General features: G+C 37.9%; 1 protein-coding gene across 4 annotated transcripts in view; it reads left to right on the forward strand.

Moving 5' to 3' along the window:
- Nucleotides 1-20,393, forward strand: part of MROH1 (maestro heat like repeat family member 1) — a 175,589-nt gene that overhangs the window by 86,264 nt on the left and 68,932 nt on the right. For 3 of the 4 annotated variants that reach the window (XM_074262772.1, XM_074262781.1, XM_074262799.1), the window contains exons 11-21: nt 5,353-5,466; nt 6,569-6,642; nt 6,845-6,967; nt 9,722-9,832; nt 13,212-13,356; nt 13,613-13,653; nt 13,960-14,101; nt 14,433-14,485; nt 17,064-17,171; nt 18,051-18,170; nt 19,186-19,308. In XM_074262772.1, the coding sequence (XP_074118873.1) occupies nt 5,353-5,466; nt 6,569-6,642; nt 6,845-6,967; nt 9,722-9,832; nt 13,212-13,356; nt 13,613-13,653; nt 13,960-14,101; nt 14,433-14,485; nt 17,064-17,171; nt 18,051-18,170; nt 19,186-19,308 (1,154 nt within the window). The remainder of the gene's footprint in view (nt 1-5,352; nt 5,467-6,568; nt 6,643-6,844; nt 6,968-9,721; nt 9,833-13,211; nt 13,357-13,612; nt 13,654-13,959; nt 14,102-14,432; nt 14,486-17,063; nt 17,172-18,050; nt 18,171-19,185; nt 19,309-20,393) is intronic. The other variant, XM_074262789.1, reaches the window with a different exon arrangement.

Consider the following 20,393-nt stretch of genomic DNA (forward strand, 5'->3'; position numbering starts at 1 on the left):
TAGTTGAGCATGACTTTCTTTTAATTAAAATAAAAACCTACATACACATTATCATCATGACAAAGCAAAAACTGAAAACTGCCTTTAAAAAAGAAGAAAAAAAAAAGCTGCAGCTGTTGGCTATCCAAACATGGAGGAGAGCAGAGGCTAGTGTAGAGTTGAGCTGGTTCATCAAGGATTCAAAATTTTCCCAATGAATTTAGTGCCTAGCTCACTGTTAAGGACCATGCCTAGGTGAAAGGGCAAGTCAGTTCTCCGAGAGCCTCCACAGCTGTGAATCATCAACTTGAAGGGGTTGCAAAGCAACCTTCACTGATGTTCCTTGTGGATTGGGAATGAAATAAATTGGAGGCAGAGGGAAGAGGAGAGAGGTCATACGAGGCAAATGTCTCTCAGTCTCCTTGTATCATCATCATCCTCCACTCATATGAAGAGATCCATTCTACAGGTCTGCTAGACCTCCAGCAGCTACTGACAGGTGGCTCCCATATTACAACAGCTCACAGTTTTTCTTTCTATTCCAAATCCTGCACTTTTACTTGAAAACTTCAATGTACATGTTAATGTTTCTTCAAACATCATAATGTCTCTGTTGCTCAGTCTCCTCAAAGCCCTGACCTGTTCTTCTAGTCCACCTCAGCTATACCTAGGGAGGACCTTACCCTTCATCTGATAATTGCCTACTAGAAAGCCACTTTCTTGATGGAAAAATTCTGAAATCCTGTATCTAATCATAAACTGTTATTCCTTTGCCTCCTAAGCCTAGTCTCTGTCCCTACAATGACCTTCAATCCCTTTACCCCTCAATATAATCCTATAGCATTATATTATTCTGGTTATACTCTTGTCACTTCCCAATCTCTATCCCTGGGTTAACCAGTTAACTTTGTATTATTTCCTACTTGTGGAATCCCTTCCTCCCATGTCCTATCACTAGTCAAATGTTGCTAAATCCTAAATCAGGATTACTCTGACCATCTACATTCTGTTTATTATTCACATGGTGATTCTCTGAAGTACCAAACAGTAACAATTTATTATCTATTTCACTCATCACAATGGTTGTTCCAAACCCTCTCTTCTTTTCTCAAGTCTTCCAGGTTGTCTCTTATCCTCAATGTCTCAGCTAAGGATTTTGAATCTTACTTCACTGAGAAAATCTAGGTCACTTGCCTTGGGCATCTCACCAATCTCACCATCTCATAATATGTTGGTTTCAGTTCCCATTGCCTTTTCTTTAGAATCAGAAATTTCTCCTTGACATATCTGAAAAGGAAACTGGCCTTTTGCCTTCTCAAGGCCAATCTCACTCAACCTATCTTTTATCCTATCTTTTTCCAACAAACTGTACCCATTAAAATCCCTATGTACTAGTTCTTTCCTTGATGCTTACAAACAAACCTCAAGGCTACAAAAGTTTGAAAAAAAAATCAGTAGATCTCACCTTTTCTCCTAATCTAACGTTTCTCCTTTTCCCAAACATCTTGAACAGGCCATCTACACTTGTTATCTAAAGCCACTGCCTCTATTTCCTCTCTTCTAAATCTTCTGCATTTAACATTGTTAATCATCTTCTCATTCTGGATTTGTTGTTGTTCAGTCACTTCAATTGTGCTTGACTCTTCATGACCCCATTCAGAGTTTCTTGGTAAAGATGGTTTGTCACTTCCTTTTCCAGCTCATTTGACATATGAGGAAACTGAGACAAACAGGGTAATTGGCTTGCTCAGGTCACACAGCTAGTAAGTGTCTGAGGGCTAATTTGAACTCATGAAAGTGAGTTCTGATTCCAGATTCCAGATTCTTTGATTCCAGAGAGCAAATAGATTAGTTGAAGAAACATGTCATAACCTTTTAAAGAGATATCTCAGGGCAGCATATAATTAATTGCTATTTAACTAGTATAGAAAAATATACTGTGAATTTGGAGGAGGTCTTTGTGGGCTAAAGTTGTTTGGGAAAACTTCAGATTGAGTGTGACAAATGAGATGGATTTAGTTAAGTGAAAGGTAGTCTAAATGGAGGAAATTACCTGAGGAAAGGTAGACTATCAGGAATGGATTTTAATTTAAATTCCTTGAAGGCAGGGGATCTTATTTAATCTCCTCCAAATATCTAGCACAGTGAATATGTTTGAACTGAATGCATTTGATTAATCCATGATTTCATCCTTTTAGTTCCAGCCTGCTACTTCTTATTCCATATGAATTTTCATTTAAATCTTTGCATAAATCATCCAGAGAAGATAGGATCATCGAGCTTGTAGTCCAACTCCTTTATTTTTACAGGTGTGAAATTGATACCTCCAGAGGTTTTTGACAGTCAAAGGTTACAAAGGGCAGAACTCTTAGCCAATTAAGCCATCATTTTAAACAATTATATCAGTTTGGACATGCATCCTCTTCTCCCTTGGTGCAGTCTAAATCTGAGAAAATCAGAAAGGAATCACTGGACTTCTATACATGGGGGATGCAGAGGAAGCATTAGGGTTTCCTGGTTCGACTACCTGTTTTGTTAATGTTGCCCCATTATAGAGGAGCACCTATTAAGGGAACTATACTTTTTGAAAACAACTAGATTACTGACTTCACAGTGCCTCAAAAAAGTTCACAGTACGATGCCTTTGTCAGTGTATATTTTGTCTTTGTGCAAATGCACCACCAGACCTGACAAGCCATCATATCCCCAGCAAAGAGTTTGGTTTGGGGCTTGAGGTTATTTATTTATTTATTTGTTTGTTTTTGGTTAGTGGGGTAGGCTGGTGGAGAATGTGTGTGTTTAACTAGATTATCTACCCTTTGTTTTCAGTATGTAAAGGTGCCTCCACATTTCAAAACAATTCAGACCTTTTGGTGTATAGATTTTTGTTTTGTTTTTAAAATGATTGGTTTAACTCTTTCCAACAGCAAAAACTGAATGGTACTTTGTTTTAACCACAACAAAATCTGGCAAAAAGTTCCCCAAATTGGAAAAATGGCTGTAGGTGACAATGTTGTCAATTTTATGCATGGACTATGCATGAATACTCTGAGTTTAGATGTGCAGATACTGAAGATACATAGTAATGAGCACATGCTGGTATGTTTGCAAGAAATGGAAATTCACCTTAATTATGGACTCTCACAAACTAACAGAATCTCCTCTACTTGTACCAAAGCACATTTCCAGTCTGTACTAGGACCCAGCATGGAGACACTAAAGATAATCCTTCCATCTTTCCCTGTCCCCTTCCCAAATCAACCATATGGAAAAAGCAATCGTAATGGTTTTCAGCAGGGCCATACATTAGGTAGAAACTTCAAAATTCCCCCCAAAAGAGCTGTTAAGAAATATTGTTGAATTCATTTTTTTGTTTTTGTTTTTAATTCCAATATCACATTCTAGACAAATTCTCTCTCAAAAACACAGAATCCTAGTTTCACAACTTAAAAAGAGCTAGCTTACTTGTGCATGAAATGTAAATGACATGATATTCAGAATTAGGCTAGGTAAGCAGTTGGCCAGGGTGTAACAAGAAGCATGGATCCTCAACTAAAAACAGGTTTTAATAAATGTGCACACACACAGTTATAAGTCAAAAAATTGCATTGTTCATGGCATGGCATTTCTTCAGGGCAAATGCTATCTTTCTTTTTCTCGCTCTTTAAATCTGGGCATCCCCCAGGAGCCTAGTCTTGCAGCTTACTAACAAACTAAATGTTAGTTCAATTGAATAATTCATACCAAATGCAACTTGAACAACGTGAAGTCTTGAAATCTTCAATGGACTCTTAGAGAATAATTTCCAAATTCAGAAAGTTATAAAAGATCACACAGATAATAAGTATCAAGAGGCAGGAGCCACTAACTTCTTGAAGGCTTCCAAAAGAACCAGGGACTATGTGGTACTTATAATATTAATGGGTCACCAGTGTCGTTCTTGAGCCATCTGTTATCTGATTTTTCCTACAGATCAGCCCATTTCCTTTTCTATTTGTGGTCATATGATATCTTTTATACTTATCTAGTTTTGTGAATTTGACATAATAAAATTCTGTCATTCTGGATTGTGGGTGCAATAATTTCTGGAGATAAATTTCTCAATGGAATAGATTGATAGAAGAGATCATTTTATTTGCCCTTTCATCATCTGATCTGTCCCTATTAGACTTTTTCATGTGGGATCACATCAGAACTGTCATGGTGTAACAAAACTTTATCTTTGGATGAGATCATAAGACTAGGATTGCAAATGCAATCTTCAATCTCTGAATATTGGGGTGATAAAAGTTTTTACAGAGTTCAAAAATTGACTAAAATGATGCGTATGTGGCATAAGAGAGTTTTGTTGAATTTAAATAAAATATTTGTACTTAAAAATTTTTTTAATAATGTTTCAAGTGGCTTTTAGAAGTTTGTAGCATTTATTCTTCTGAAATTATTAAAACTTAGAACTGTACTAAGACTTTATGGGATACTCTGTCATCGGTAATCTCATTCACCAAACATTTGTTGAAATGTGCTAGTGATATACAAATATATAGATTTGAGAGTCATTTGCATAGAGATGATTGTTTAATCCAGTGGTCCTCAAACTTTTTTAATAGGGGGCCAGTTCACTGTCCCTCAGACTGTTGGAGGGCCGGACACAAACTCACATTCTGTCTCTGCTCCTCAGCCCATTTGCCATAACCCGGCGGGCCACATAAACATCCTCAATGGGCCGCATCTGGCCCGCAGGACGAAGTTTAAGAACCCCTGGTTTAATCTATGGGTACTGAGAACTAAGAGAATGATGAAAGATTTTCTTTTAAAGCTATTTTTTATTTATTTTTATTTTATTAAAAAAGAAAAGCAAATAAGAAAATTTCTCCCATCAGTACAAGTCAGCATTTTCTCTGCCACCCCATAGTCTTTGGGTTATCTAGAACATTGAGTGGTAAAGGGAACTGCTCAGAGTCATGCAGCCCCCATGTTTCTGACAGAAGTGAAACTTAACACTCATGTCTCTGATGCTCCATGGCCAGCTCTATATCTACTATGCCACATAAAAATATGGCCTGATTAAGTGCCTGATGATATTAAATAGAATGGTAAATATATAAGGCACGTGAAGAAGAGAAAAGAAGAAAAGAAAAATATGTAAGATAGTGAAGAACAAGTTCATTTCCAATTGCTTTTGTTGAGCTTGTTCAGTAGAGAAATTGGCACTAGACAGATCACTTACCTATCCTTGGAATGTGGAGCCTGAGCTAGGGCTCAAAGACTCGTGCTTTGGTTCTAAATTGCAGGAGATGTCTTAAACTGTCTCTTGAATCTGTCCTTTAATGGATCCCTGGACTGATTGACCACATTGATTATCTTGTCTTGCAGCCTGCTCCTTTCCTGACCGCCTTTTAGCCTTCTTGCTTCCCAAGCTAGAAAACAGCAATGAGAGAATTCGAGTGGGAACCCTGCATATCATGAGGCAGATCATCAATTCAGCCTGTAAGTAATCTCTTACATGTACTGACCATATTGTTCAGTGGTTTTGACATTTGAGAAGGGGAAGCAGTTTCTTTCCCTTTCATCTTACTTCCTTCAGTTATTTCACTGCTCCCTAGCACCCTGGAAGATATATTACAATAGATCTTCTTAATGTAGGTAACGACTTTGATGATGGAAGAGACTGTCTGTTAGCTAAAATTTAAATTATCTGTAGATTCCAGTAATGTATGCCATTCCTATCCCTCTAGATTGACAGTGCAGAGTAAGTGGGAGGATTTGGAGTAGAGGCCTGGGCTGAGAATTGGAAGACCTGGATTCTAATCCTGGCTCTATAATTTACTATATTATCTTGAGCAAGCTGCTTCTCCCTCTCAGGACTTAGTTTCACCCTGAGGGACTATTTTATTCGGAAGTTAGACTAAGTGAGATTTGAGGTCTGTGATTCTCTATCACAGTTCCTTCCTTTTCCCTGGTCCTTTATTTTAGAAGGTTTCATAGGGCCTTATTTCTTTGGAAAAGGTGACTCCCAAATACCTCTCTAAATAAAATACAAGACTATATCTGAATTAGTAGATTGGGCAGAATGGCATCTAGGAAATTAAAAAAAGAGTAGCTTCCTTTGTTAAGTACTGTATGATTAGTAGATCTTCTGCATACTTGTTCCTTTGCTTATCTCAGCTCTCTAATAATTGAGTAACTCTTCAGAATGAGTAAATCTGAGGGGGTGGGGGTGGGAGTGGGAACCAGCTCTGTTCCTGCTCATGCTCCCCACATTCAAGTGTATTTTTCTGGCCTCCTTGGGCATAGAAGTGCTTGGGGGAACAAAAGCAGCAAATAAAAATTCTTTATAGCATCTAAAAGACAGAGAATAAATCTTCTCGTTCTCTACTGTGGCCAAAACTTTAGGACCAAAAACAAAGTGATAGACCAAAGAGGGCCAGAGTGACAGAAAATTTGGTAGGCTGAGGATTCAAAGGATTGTTTGGACCTATCCTATGCTTGTTTTAGGGAGGATTTGAATGAGTGGGAGAATGGGGAGGGTTTAAGCTTAAATCTGAAGGCTGAGACTAGGAAGCTGGGCCACACTTTATGTTTCTTTCAGCTGTTCAGATGGAGATAAAGAAACCATTTATTCTGTCGTCCATGAAGCTTCCTCTGCTGGATACTAACAGCAAGGTAAGTGGAGTGGCTTCCCAACCCAGGGAGTCAGAGAGATGTGGGATTGGATAATGACCTCCAGCAGAACTTGGAGTTGTGGCTCAGCGGCGCTGTCTGTGGCTGGCTGGCTGGGGCCATTTGTCTTTGGTCTTTCAAAAAGAGAACCCCAGCTGGAGTATGGAGCTGCCTGAGGATCTTATCTCTGTTTTCTCCTGCCTAGGTAAAGAGGGCTGTGGTACAGGTAATCAGTGCCATGGCCCACCATGGTTATCTGGAGCAGCCTGGGGGTGAGATGATGATAGAATATATCCTTCGACAGTGTGCCCTGCCACCAGAACCAGTGGTAAGGGGGGAATTCAACAACAAGGGTCTGTGGCCTGGAAAAACTAAGAAGCCAATCTGGCACAAAACTCTTAGCTATAATTTCACTTGGGCACTCATAGGCAGATAGAGAACAAACCTGTAGAGATCCAAGTTCATGATTTAAGTTGAGTTGGTGGGTTTTTTTGTTTTTTTTTTTAAAGCATAATTAGCTTAAAAAGGAAAAAAGTCCCAATGAGTCTTGATCTCTAATTATTTATCCTATCACCTTGTATTCTGACCATAGTTCATATTGTTAATGATCTTGGCTCTGAATTATATTAAAATGGTGATGACAGAGGAGTATTCTGTTGGAAGAGAAGGGAATAAAATGGAATCACTTGAACAAATAACCTTGATGTAGAGTGAAGGAGGAGAAAGTGGTAGAAGGTATCTGAGTGATAGGAAATGAGGAAGGGAAAAGAGGAAGCTCATGGTGAATAGCCTCAGTCTTTTCTGTAAAATATGAGGCAAGTTTCTTCCTGAGAGTGGGAGGAGAGAGACCAATGGGACATTTGAGGATGAATAAAAACATTTGGAGGATCTGCTATGGAGAGTGGGAGAGTGAGTTGATAAGGAAGGTAAAATAGGATTGCCTAACAGCAGTTTGGGCCCAGTTGAGGTTGTGTAACATAGTGGAGAATAGTTGAGTGATTTTTATCCATTTTCATTCAGCAGCACATGTATAGGATAGGAGGAAAGGGACTGTAATCTTCCATTTTGAGGAGTGGTAGCTTGTGTTAACAGTAGTATTAGCCTGGTGGTTCGTGGATAGGATACGTGAAAAAAGAAACAAAATGTGCACACTCCACTTTGCAAATTTTTTTAAAAAATAAAAACACTTTTGGGGCAGCTAGGTGGCGCAGTGGATAGAGCACCAGCCCTGAATTCAGGAGGACCCGAGTTCAAATCTGGTCTCAGACACTTAACACTTCCTAGCTGTGTGACCCTGGGCAAGTCACTTGACCCCAATTACCTCAGCAAATAAGTAAAAAGGTAAAAATAAAAACATCTTTATTAAATAATCTATGTGTAGTGAGTAAACTCTTTAATCTCCATGTAAAAACAAAGTGCTACTTACTCAGTGTACCAAAGTTAAAATAAAAAATAATTCATACTCCAAGCTATTGTTTAAGGCCATGTGTATTGCTCAGCTTTACTTTTATCGAGTTTTATGCTTAGATTGTTTCACCCATGACCATGTTAAGGATTATCCTTAACTCTGGCCTTATGTTTCGCTATTCTGGCTCATTGTCTACTTGTGAGGGAAGATTTTGATCCTGCTTATAACAACTACTCCTCTGAGTACTTGCCCTTCTGGTCAGTATTTCCTGGCATGGAGAAACTTTTCTGATTTCTTGAACAAAGTTCATTTTTTCCATTAAATTTTCAAAGGTACATATTATCTAATCCCTCACCATTCATTAATCAATAAATATTAAATGCCTACTGTGTGCCAGGTGATGTAAATAAAAAGTACGAAGAGTGAAATAATCCCTGCTCACAGAGAACTTACATTCTAATGAGGGAAACATATAAAAACATTATATAATCCAAATGTGAAACATAGATATTTATACATATCTATATCTATATTTATATGTATATGTGTATGAAATATACACATAGTTGTAAAATACATGATCAAATGATATTTGGCACCCTGGCACTCTCTCAAAATCTAGGGATATTCTTCTTTCCATATTCCCTTTCCCTTCTGCTCATATCTGCTTGCCCTGCTTTTTGAATCTGTTAAAAGATCATGATGTAGTTTAAACAGATATTAGAATGTTTTTAATTTATTCATTTTATATACAAAATAGAGATTTTTGAAATTGAGAATGGCAGTGATGTTTTTTGAGCCCTGAACTAGAAGTAAGGTTTTAGAGTAGTTTTCACTAAGCAGTTTTTACATAAAAAGCTTAATTTTTATGGGTCTTTAGGTATGGAAATGGAATTTCAATAGTTCCAAATATCCTTCATGGTCACTCAAAAAGGAGGAAATACCTGTGAGAGACTCTTTCCAGCAAACATGAGGAAGAAGAATTATTCTAATAGTCTAAGTGACTTTAGTAGCCAACATGTATAGGTACTCTACCCAAGTTCCTTTGATGGTGCTGAGAAAAGGTCGGCAACCAAGCATTTTTGTCAGCCAGTAAACATCTATTAGGTGCTTTGTATTTGCCAGGCTCCATGCTAAGTGCTCAGGATACAAAAAAAGAGGTAAATGACAGTTCCTGACCTCAAGTTATTCCCAGTCTAATAAGAGAGAGAGTGAATAAACAAATAAATAAAAAGGAAATTATATTAATGATAAGAGATAACTAAAAAAGGGAAGGCACTAGAATTTCTAGGGATTGGAAAAGGCTTCCTGTAAAAGAAGGAGTTTTAGCTGAGACTTAAAGGAAACCAGGGAAGCCAGAAGGCAGAACTGAAGAGGAAGAACATTCCAGGTATGGAAGACAGAGAAAATGCCCAGAACTGAGAGATGATTTAATATGTTGTTTGTAGACCAACAAGAGGGCCAGTGTCATTAGACTAAAGAGTACATGGTGGGATGTGAAGTGTAACAAGACTGCAAAGGGTGGAGGGGACTGGATTATGAAGAACTCTGAGTGACAGAACACTTCATGTTTGATCCTGTAGACAACAGAGAACAACTGGAATTTATTGAGTGGGGGTAACATGTAAATATGGGGTGTCAAACAGGAGCTTATATTCTCCTCTCTTGTAATAGTCTAAGAAGCAGTTTCTAGAAACTGAAGATTTCTTTGCAAGTGACAGTGTCCGGACTATCAGCATCAATACGCTTTATCTCATCAGCACTACTGTGGACAGGATGAATGATGTAAGTGTCCCAAGTCCCTTTGTTTCTTTGTGTAAATGGATTCCATACCACTGCTGCCATTAAAGAATCGGTGTCTGGTCACTGACATGTCCTACTCACTACTTAGGAAGGTTCTTTGTAAACTTGGAAGGATAAATTGATTGGGCAGAGTGGGCTGGAGCTCAGAAGGCCATTGAGCCTTACAGGAATCCAGGCAAGAAATGGTCAAGGTATGAATGAGAGTGGGCTAGATTTGGCTAGATTTGAACTCAATTCTGGTTTGCTGATTTATTGTTCTCTGAGACCTTGGACATGTCATGGATCTCTCTGAATTTCAGCTTTTTCAGCTATAAAATCTGGGGAAATCTGGTGACCTTTCAGGTCTAGCTTCTAGTCTTAGATGTGTGATCCAATGACTTGAACAGTGACCTGGGTTCAGATTCTGTCTTTGACATTTCATTTTGTGACCTCTGGAAAGTTCCTTAACCTCACTGGGAATATTTTCTCATATATAGAACAAGGAGTTTGTATTATTAAATGGCTTAAAGTCTCTTCCAGCTCTATATTTATGATCCTGTGATTGCAGCCCATTCACTCTTGCTCATCTTTGCTATGACTTTTATCTGGAAGCCTTCCTAATTTCTCCCCAGGAGCTCATTTCAAAATGCTGGAAGCCTTCTATGCTTTTTCTTTGGTATTTTTTGTTATTAATATCACCTATATTTCCTAATACAATGTTTCTTCTTCCTCTCCCCACAGTGCCATCCCTTAAAATGAAAATTTTTTAAAAAGGGAAAGACATCAAGTCCAACATTATATTCAAGGCTCCACACCCATAGTCTCTATCTTTATTTAAAAAAAAAATGGAGGGAGGCACATTCTTATATCTCTTCTTTGGGGCTAAGCTAGGTCAATATAATTTTGAAATTGTTGTGTTGTTGACATTCGCATTATTGTAACTATTGTGTATATTATTTTTCTAGTTCTGGCTCCTTAACTTTATTTCATATAAGCCTCTCCATTCTTCTTTGTATTTATCATAGTCATCATTTCTTCTGCACTGTTCTATAATTGCCTCAAAGAAATCTGCTGTCCTTGAAGGATGCAGGTAGACACCAGGGAGTTTGATCTAGTATCATCATTATGGGGAAGGGGACAACACAATTTGTTGGAAATTGGGAATGAAGGGCTAGCAACATTGTCTTTCCATCCTGTGACTAAGATCTGCATTTGACCTGCAGTGTTAGTCAGTGAACCAGACTTTGGGTAAAAAACCAGATATTCTTGGAGGAGGGCTTGGTAGTAAAAAGGTACTGGATCATCTACCTATTCCACCAGGGGAAGTCTTTACGTGCCTGAGATAGACACCCCCTCACTCACCACAGAATTTGAGACCCCTTAGTTACCCTCCACCTGGTGTAGCCCATCTGCTGAATGGTTTACTGGAGTGTGGCTGCTGTGCATTCGATAGCTTCTTGGAGCCTCACGGGAGAGTTAGATGGATCAGGTGGACACCACGAGGGAAAGCAGCCCTGTAAGGGGCTCGGCAGCCTTTGCCCCAGAGGGACTAGTCCTCCCAGAACACAAATATATGTCTCATTCTATATCTTCACTTCTCTTTCAAGGAGATTAGAATTTTGCTCTTTAAATTTAATATCTTTATATAAATTCTCCTATGATTCAGACCAGTTCCAATGATCTTATGATAAAGAGAGCCATCTACATCCAGAGAGAGGAATGTAGGAACTGAGTGTGGTTCACAGCATAGCATTTTCACTCTTTTTATTGTTTGCTTACATTTTATTTTCTTTCTAATTTTTTTTCCTATTTGATTTGGTTTTTCTTGTGCAGTAAGATAATTGTATGAATATATATGTATATGTTGGAAAAATAATATTAATATTGTATTAAAATAAAATTTTAAAAAAGAATCAGAACAAAAGGGGAAAAATAATTCTTCTAGTTCTCACTTTTTTCTACATCATTTCATAGATGCCTTCCCAATTTTCTTTGAGTCACAATTCTTTGTGTCATTTTTTTTATAGTACAATAGTATTACATTACTTTGAAATGTTATAATTTGGTCAGCTATTACCCAGTTAATGAGTATTCCCCTTTATTTCCAGTTCTTTCCCAGAGCTGCTATATTTTTTTGTACATATGAATCCTTTTTCTCTTTCTTTGATCTGTTTGGGATATATACACAGGCTTACTATGATATAGCTGGGTCAAATGGAATGCAGTTTAGTAACTTTTGGGTAATTGTTTCAAATTGTCTTTTGGAATGGATGTACCATGCTCCAGCAACAGGGGATTAATAATATCTGTTTTCAGAGTTGCTTTTCTTTGCATTTCTCTGATTAGTGATTTGACAAAATTTCTCAAATTCCTGTTGAGAATTTGGATTTCTTCCTCTGAAAACTATCTAGTCACATCCTTGACCAATTATGAATTGAGTAATAATTTTTATTCTTATAAATTTGAATTGGTTCTTTATCTTGGAAATGAAAGCTTCATCAGAGAAACTTGCTTCAAAGATTTTTTTCCAAAGTTATTTCCACCTATTTTTCTTCTAATTTCAGTTCCAGTGCCTTTATTTGTGTACAAATATTTTTTAAATTTTATGAAATCAAAATTAACCTTCCAATTTTTGTTGATTCTCTCTTATTTAGTTCTCCTGTTCACAAATTTGCAAGATAATTATACCTTGCTTTTCTAAGTTGTTTATTATATATCTGAATCCCTCTATATCTAAGTCATGTACCCCATTTAAGCTTATCTTGGTATAACATGTGAGATTGTTGTTCTGTACTTAGTTTCTGCCAGACTGCTTCACAAGATTCTAAGCAGTTTTTAAAAATTTTTCATTTTAGAAGTGAGTTAGAAATTAAAGTTTTAAAAGTGAGATCTTGGGATTTATTATACAATAAGTTATTTGGGTTGTTTGCTTCAGAATGTTGTATACTTAATCTTTTCACTGGTAAACTTCAAGTACCAAATCATTTTGATGATTACTACTTGAGATTATAGCTTGAGATGTGGTCCCTTTTTTTCACTTTTTTCCTCTTTTTGGCCTTTTTTTTTTTTTTTTTTTTTTTTTTTGCCTGTCAGATGAATTTCATGATTTTTTCTAGCTTTATATAATAGTGCATAATAATTGGCTATAATGAAATAATTCTGAGTCCTAAGTAAATGATAGTGCTTATTTTTAAAGTTTTGTCTGTTGGCCATTGACTATAAAAACTTCAGTTGTAATGGGTTATGAATACCTATATCTGTACTGTCAAGTTCAGGGTAGACCCATATGGCAATATCAAAGGCAAAATTAGAGAAAGAATCTATAGCAGGCTGCTTCTTTGGAAAGGATGCTATTTTACCTGGCTGTTCTTTCTTCATGCAGGTTCTTTGGCCATATCTTCTGGAATTCCTAATTCCTGTCCAATTCACTAATGCCCTGACACCACTCTGCAAAAGTCTGATGCATTTAGCAATGAAGAGACAGGAGGAAGGGGAGAATTCATTCCTCATTCAGTATGATTCAAATGGTTTGTACACCTCAGCTCATAGAATTAAGCTGCTTATAAATTTTGGGCATATCTAATCATAGGGGGAAAATGTTTTTTTTTTCCCTCTGGGGTACAGAATGGGGAGGAAAGAAGGAAATGAGCATTTATTAAGCCTTTATGTGCCAAGTGTTGTGCTAAGCCAATTGAGGAAAGGGGGAAAGAAGCAAGAAGGGAGGAGGTGTTGGAATTGATGTTTAGTTAAGTGAATGTTTTTGTATTTATTCCCTTTTTTTAGTAAACCTTCCGTCTCCCTTTGCTTTAACTACAAGACTCTTGGTAAGTGTTTGTGGTCTAATTTTGAAGCTTCTAAGGGAACTGGGCAGTTTTCTTTGAATATGATAGGAAGATAGACTTAGTGGATTTTAATCCTAGACCTCATCTGCTTCTGAAGGAAATTAGGCTATAGCGTAAAATTTCCTTATGCCTCCTCATTGTTTCTCTTGATATTCTTCCAAGCCCAGCCTTGTTTGCCCAGGACATGAATTTAATATCCCAGCCAGGAAAATTTGTGAGCATCCAACATTAAGTTTTTGCTCAGAGTCTACAATTTCTGATTTTGATTTTTTTATTTCTTCTTCACAGATTGTATCTTCACACCCTTACCTGGGGGAGGGCAGAGGAGCAGCTTCCCTACGGCTACTGAATGTTTTGCACCTTAATATTCATCCATTATTGGGTCAGCGTTGGAAGAAGACCATCCCCCCTTTAATAAATTATGTAGAAGGTAAAGTTTCCATAGATAGAGGATGGGCAGGAGAAAAAGAAGAAAGAATCTGACAGTAAGGGAAGAATTGTACTTGTTTGATGCAGTGTCTATATTTTATGGAGGTTAGCTGAGTAGATCAGTGCTCTAATTGGTACCTTGGACTGATAATTTCTAAATAAGCCCTAGTCAAGTGGGAAGGGTGAATTTGGGTATTGAGTTCTCTTAGGTCTCCTGGAAGGTACTGTGTGAGCCAGGGGCTAGGTGGTTGGGTTGAGGGGAGAACTTGTCTATGTTTATGAATGGCTGTGATCAATCCCTCCAGCCAGTCTTAACTGAATTATTATTTCAGAACACAATGATGAAACCCTCTCTCAGAAGGAATGGGAAGAAAAGCTGCTAATGGTAGGAAATGGGAAAAGATGCTTTATATTTTCTTATAGAAAAAAAAGAGAAGAGTTTTTAAAGGCAATGTCATATAGTGGAAAGAACATCATATTTGGGAGTTAAAAGGACCAGAGTTTAAATCTTAACTTCAAAACTTAGTTAAAACTGACGTAGTATGGCTGTGGACAAGTCATTTGACTTACCTGAATCTGTTTCCTCATCCATAGAATGGGAGTTAATATTACTTGCACTATTTATTGACAGAGTTGTCTTGAAGAAAGTGATTTATAAACTTTAAAGCATTGTAATGAATGTGAATTATGTCAGTCATAAGCCAAGAGGAACTATTCAGTAGGGAATCTGAATAGTGATAGAGAGTAGCTCTGATGCCCAGCTACCCAGACATCTTTTTCATTTTTTTCAACAGTATTTTATTTTTCCAATTACATGTAACGATAGTTTTCAGCACCTATTTTTGCAAAATTTAGTGTTTCAATTTTTTTCTCCCTATATTTCCTTATCTCCTCCTCCCCAAAAAGCAAACAGTATGATATAGGTTATACATGTATATACTTATTTTCATATTTTCATTTTTGTTATGTTGTGACAAGAAAAATTGGACCAAAGAAGGGGAAAAAATAAGAGAAAGAAAAAGCAAACCAAAAAAAAAAAGTGAAAATTCTATATTTTATCCACATTTCAGTCTCCATAGTTCTCTTTCTTGTTGTGGATGACATTTTCCATCCCAAGTCTATTGGAATCAGTCATCTTTTTTCATGGGGGTAGAGTTAATGGGTCCAGGGAAGAGTTTGCTATCCTCCTGTAGAACAGATTGCTCTGTTCCTTTACTTTCCCCTTTATCCTACTAAATGGAGAGTCTATATTAGTCAGCAAGACCAATTATTGGGAAGAAATCAGTTCAAATTAATGACTTAGAAGAAGGAATTGAGGTACACCAAATCCTTCTTATAAGGGAGGTGAACAGGCCAGAGAACTAAAATTCTACCACCCCAGTCCCAGCTGACCTGGAAAAGAACCTGAAGGGAGGGAGACTAGTCTCATATGGTAGGCTGATCTCAGTATAAGAGACTTGGGTTTCTATCTGGACTCTAACATGCTCTATGACACTGGACAGATGACCACTTCTTGATCTCTAATTCCTGGTCCCTGAATTAGGGTAAGACATTCAGTCAATTAATTAATAAATGCTTATTAAGCATCTGTGATATAATAGGCACTGTGCAAAGCCCTGGAATATAAATGTAAAAAAGACACTGTGTCCTCAAGGAGCTTATATTCTAATGGGGGAAGATAGCATACATAGGACTGGTAGTGAATAGAATGCCAGGCCTGGAGTCAGGAAGACTCATCTGGCCTCAAACACTCAATGCATTTGTGTGATCCTGGACAAATCACTTAGCCCTGTTTACCTCAGTTTCCTCATTTGTAAAATGAGCTGGAGAAGAATATGGCAAATCACTCCTGTATCTCTGCCAAGAAAACCTCCAATTGAGTCACAGACATGACTGGAATGACTGAGCACCAGCAGGAGTACACAAAAAGAAACTAAAAGCAGGTAGGAGGCAGAGAGACAGGAAAGGTATGTGGAGGCCTGGTGGAAAAGTCAGAGAAATCCCAAACTGGTAGCCAGATGAGGAAATGCTTCTATGCACATCTGGAAAGATGAGTTTGGAGAGGATCAGCTGGCTGCTGTAGGTGTTATCATGTTACCTTCCCCTATTTCTTTCATCTTGCCAACTTTTAAGAACAACAAATCTCTTTGTGTGCCAGAGATCATTTTGAGGTTAGCAATGGCACTAGAGGAAGTTTACTTTTGGAGATGTGAAGAATTTAGAGAGGGCAATTTATGAGCTCATCTTGGTATTTAACTTTTATTTATCTATTTATCTATTTATTCATTTACTTCATTTATTTTTGGTACTTACTTTCTTGAGGCTTTCCTCATAAGTACATAAGGGTATACCTTTTGTGCAGGTTTAGGAAGCTCCTGGGGTCTAGGTTGAGGATTGGTTCAAGAGGAATGACACTAGCCTCCTGGCTGTGTCATGAATGAGATACTCCCTCTCTGAATTCTGATCATTTTCTCTGGCTGTCCCTCTAGCCTGGAATGTTCTCCTTCCTTCACTTTGATTACTGATTTCCCTAGCTTCCCAACTAAAAATTCTACTTTCTATAAGAAAACTCTTAATTCTAGTGCTTTCCCTCTTTTAATTATTTCCTATCTATCCTGTATATTGCCACTTTTGTATATATTTTTCTCATGTTGTCCTCTTAATTAGATTGCGAGCTCTGTGAGGACAGGTTCTGTCTTTTGACTCTTTTTGTACCCTCAGCACTTAGTATAGGGTCTGTTGCAACCAACACTATCATACTGAGTATTTTCTAACACTTCTTGGAATCTGAAGACAGATAATTCAGGGGAAACTCTTGTGAGTTTTGCAAATTCCCTATGACAAAGGACTTATAATATCAGCTGCCATGATTGAACGTGGGGAGTGGTCTTTGAGAGTGAACAGGTATTCTGCCTTTATTGCTCCTCAAGAAGTTTGCACTGGTGTCTATTATGTGCTTGCAGTTCCTTCGGGATACCCTCATGGTTGTTTCTGATAATACATGGATTTGCCAGCTGAGTTTGGAGATGTGTAAGCAGCTGAATTGCTATAATGGATCGCCTCTGGAAAAGGTCTGTTTTTGCTATTTCTGTTGCATCTTGCTATTTCTAGTGTATACTTAGTAAGAGGGGGTAGGAAGGAAAAATGGACTCCTGGAAAAAAAAAAAAAAAAAAAAAAAAGCCCAAACTCCTTGCCAGTTTTCTTCAGCCTAACTCCTTGACATGAAGGTAGAATGGGGGAAAGACCATCTTACAAGAGGAGATGCCCTGAGGTCAGGAAGATAACAGTGAATTAGGTTTGGGATCCTAAGCATACTTAAGTATTCCTGTCTCACAAACCCAGCAGCCACAACCTTGATGATTTAACATATAGAGTTATTCTATTCATGTCATTTGGTACTGGTTCTCAGTCAGTCACTGGACCTTTTGAACTAATTTTTATGATAAACTCTATATTTCTAGAAATGGACTTAGTGCTGAAGTCTAGTCCACAGAAAAATCTGCTGGTCCCCTGCTATTGACTAGACCATATTATTTAAAATAGGTCTGATGTAAAACGTTTCTTTTGTTTTTTGATTCATGTTCTTCCTGTCCTGTACATTTGTTTTGTGTGAAACTTGACTGACATTTGAATGTAATGTAGTGCAGAGATTTATAAATCCTAGTGGTTCTGTCATAGTTTGTAAAAGGTTCTCTCTAAGCCATAGGTCTTCCTGAGAACCTCCCCTTCCCAGAGAACCAGTTTCTTCTCTTAACTGCCTTCAGGAGCCTCTTTCTTTGGTGTCTCTCCCTTTCTCCCTTTCTCCCTCTCTCCCTCTCTCCCTCTCTTGAAAAGGTAGTGTACCTGACTCTGTGAAACTGCAGTTGAGATCTGATTTCCCTTTTCTAGAAAGGGACTATATAGAAGTTATGATGGCTATAATTTAAGCAATCTCGTGTTTTGTTTCCAGAACTTCCTGTATAAATGCATAGGAACTACATTGGGGGCAGCTTCAAATAAAGAGATAGTGAGAAAACATCTTCAGGAACTGCTTGAGACAGCACGGTACCAAGAAGAAGCTGAAAGGGAGGTATTGGGACTTTTTCTTCTTTTTTTAAGTCTCTAGAAGCCAAAAATAACTAGATTTAAGCCAACCCTAGTATTATTATCCCTCTTTTTCCTCAACCAGACAATAAGTATCTATTCCATATACTGTCTTTTAAGATTGTCTATGTTAAAATTAAGAATGATTAGCATGATCCCTTGCTATCTTAATTATACTAATTTTATGTGTCATACTTTAAGTAATAAATTTCATTGCCACATTCCCAGGCTCAAATTTTTAAAAATCTCCTACCATTACAGTGCCCCTCTTTTTGAAGAGTTAACCTGTTAGATAACAAGTGAAGAAACTAAGAGTGGCATTTTGTACTTAGAAAATTTGCAGAAAAATACCTAGGATTGTAATCACTCAGGGCCCTACCTCACCTCTGAGCTGGTATGATCAGAAGAGAATCTTGAGTTCTTTCTTTACTGAGAGTTAACTCACCATTTTCTTTCCATAATTTAAAAAAAAAAAAAAAAAAAAAAGGTAAGATCCTTTTTTCCAGTTGATAATAGAGGAAGTATATAGAAAATTTGCTTACTCTCAGAGAACAAGATACATTACTAGTTCTTTCACATTTTCTCCTCCTCCCATCTCTTTGGTCAGATTCCTTCAAGGCAAATGTGTGTTGTTCCTATAAACCCCATTCTTTTTAAGCTAGTGGATATCCCTATGAGCTGCTAAGAGGAGTCTTGGAGAGTTAATGAGTTACTCCTGACAGTTGCTATTATTGTATTTCCTTTGGAGAAGCTGTTTACAGAAGACACATTACCTCATAGACAGCATTTCTGAGCTCTCAAAAGGATTACTCAGTCTTAGAAGAGATATTACATTGGGTGGTATATAGAGCAGCTATTTCCCTTGATGGCAGGGAGTCCCAGAAGTCCTCAGTGGAGGGGCCAAGGGAAATGTTTCAGGGCTAGTCAACTTGGACAGAAAGTCTATAATGAGACAATAAGCACCTTTTCCTCCTGACGCTGTATGTATGTGCTATCCTCAGGGGCTGGCTTGTGGCTTTGGGATTTGTGCCATCAATCACCTAGATGACACGCTGATAAAGTTGGAGGACTTTGTGAAATCGGACATCTTCAGAAAATCTGTGGGCATATTTAACATTTTTAAGGTATGTACTTAATCTTCCTCAGAAGATGAATTAGAAAGAGTGATACATATTGAGGGAGAAAGATTTATCTTGCTTCTCTAGGCCTTGGCCTTGTTTTCCTGTCCTCAGAATCCCTGTGTGTTCCTGGCTTTTCTATATATGGTCTAACTATTGGTTTGCCACTTTTTGCCTCATGCTTTTGTGAAGCCCATTAACACCTAACACTTGTGAAGCCCATTTTGTCCCCTTTTTATATGTGTGTAAACTTATGCAGGAAGAGTCAAAAAGAGTGATTAGTCCATGCAGATGAGCTAGAACCATGTTTTTTTTTTTTTTTTTTTTTTGTTTGTTTGTTTGTTTGTTTTAGCTCTTTTGGAGCTAAAAACAATGGAACACAGCATGTCAGTTACTTTCCAGGGGAATGAGAAGGAAGGGTCCTTGATGGGAAGATCCTGCTCTTTCCATGACTTCTAGTAAAGTTAGAATGAGGGAGTAAAGGACTCTTGGAGTGCCCTCACTAGAGACAGTGCCATTAGATAGCAGACTTTTCCTGAGACCCCAGAACAGCTGCTAGCACTGAGAAAATAGTTGTTGACTCTTGGTTCCTTGTCCTTCCTTGTAGGGTTAGGAGTGCTCAGTGGAGATTTCTTAGGCTTTCACAAACTCTTCCAAAAGGCTGTCTTTCCCTTCTTGCTGAAGTCTCATGATAGACTTGACTTGGAAGTTGGCTACCAGTTCTCCTTATCAGTCTATGCCCCTTGGTGGCTGAAAGGAATGTTGATGTTGAGTCCTGTCCAACTCTCATGACCCCATTTGGGCTTTTTTTGGCAGACATACTGGAATGGTTGCTATTTCCTTCTCCAACTCATTTTACAGATGAGGAAACTGAGGCAAGCAGGGTTAAGTGACTTGCCCAGAGTCACACAGTTAATGAGCGTCTGAAGGCAGATGAGAACTTAGAAAGAGGAGTGCTCCTGACTCTGGGCCTGGCACACCATTTCCTGCTGCCTAGCTGCCCCTTAGCTGCAGTTAGTATTGAACAACATTAATATCCCTGTTTCACCCCAAAGGAGAAAAAAGTCAGCACTTGAGCAGGAATCAGACCC

This window comes from Sminthopsis crassicaudata, chromosome 1 (assembly GCF_048593235.1).
Source record: "Sminthopsis crassicaudata isolate SCR6 chromosome 1, ASM4859323v1, whole genome shotgun sequence".
Classification (NCBI taxonomy): domain Eukaryota; kingdom Metazoa; phylum Chordata; class Mammalia; order Dasyuromorphia; family Dasyuridae; genus Sminthopsis; species Sminthopsis crassicaudata.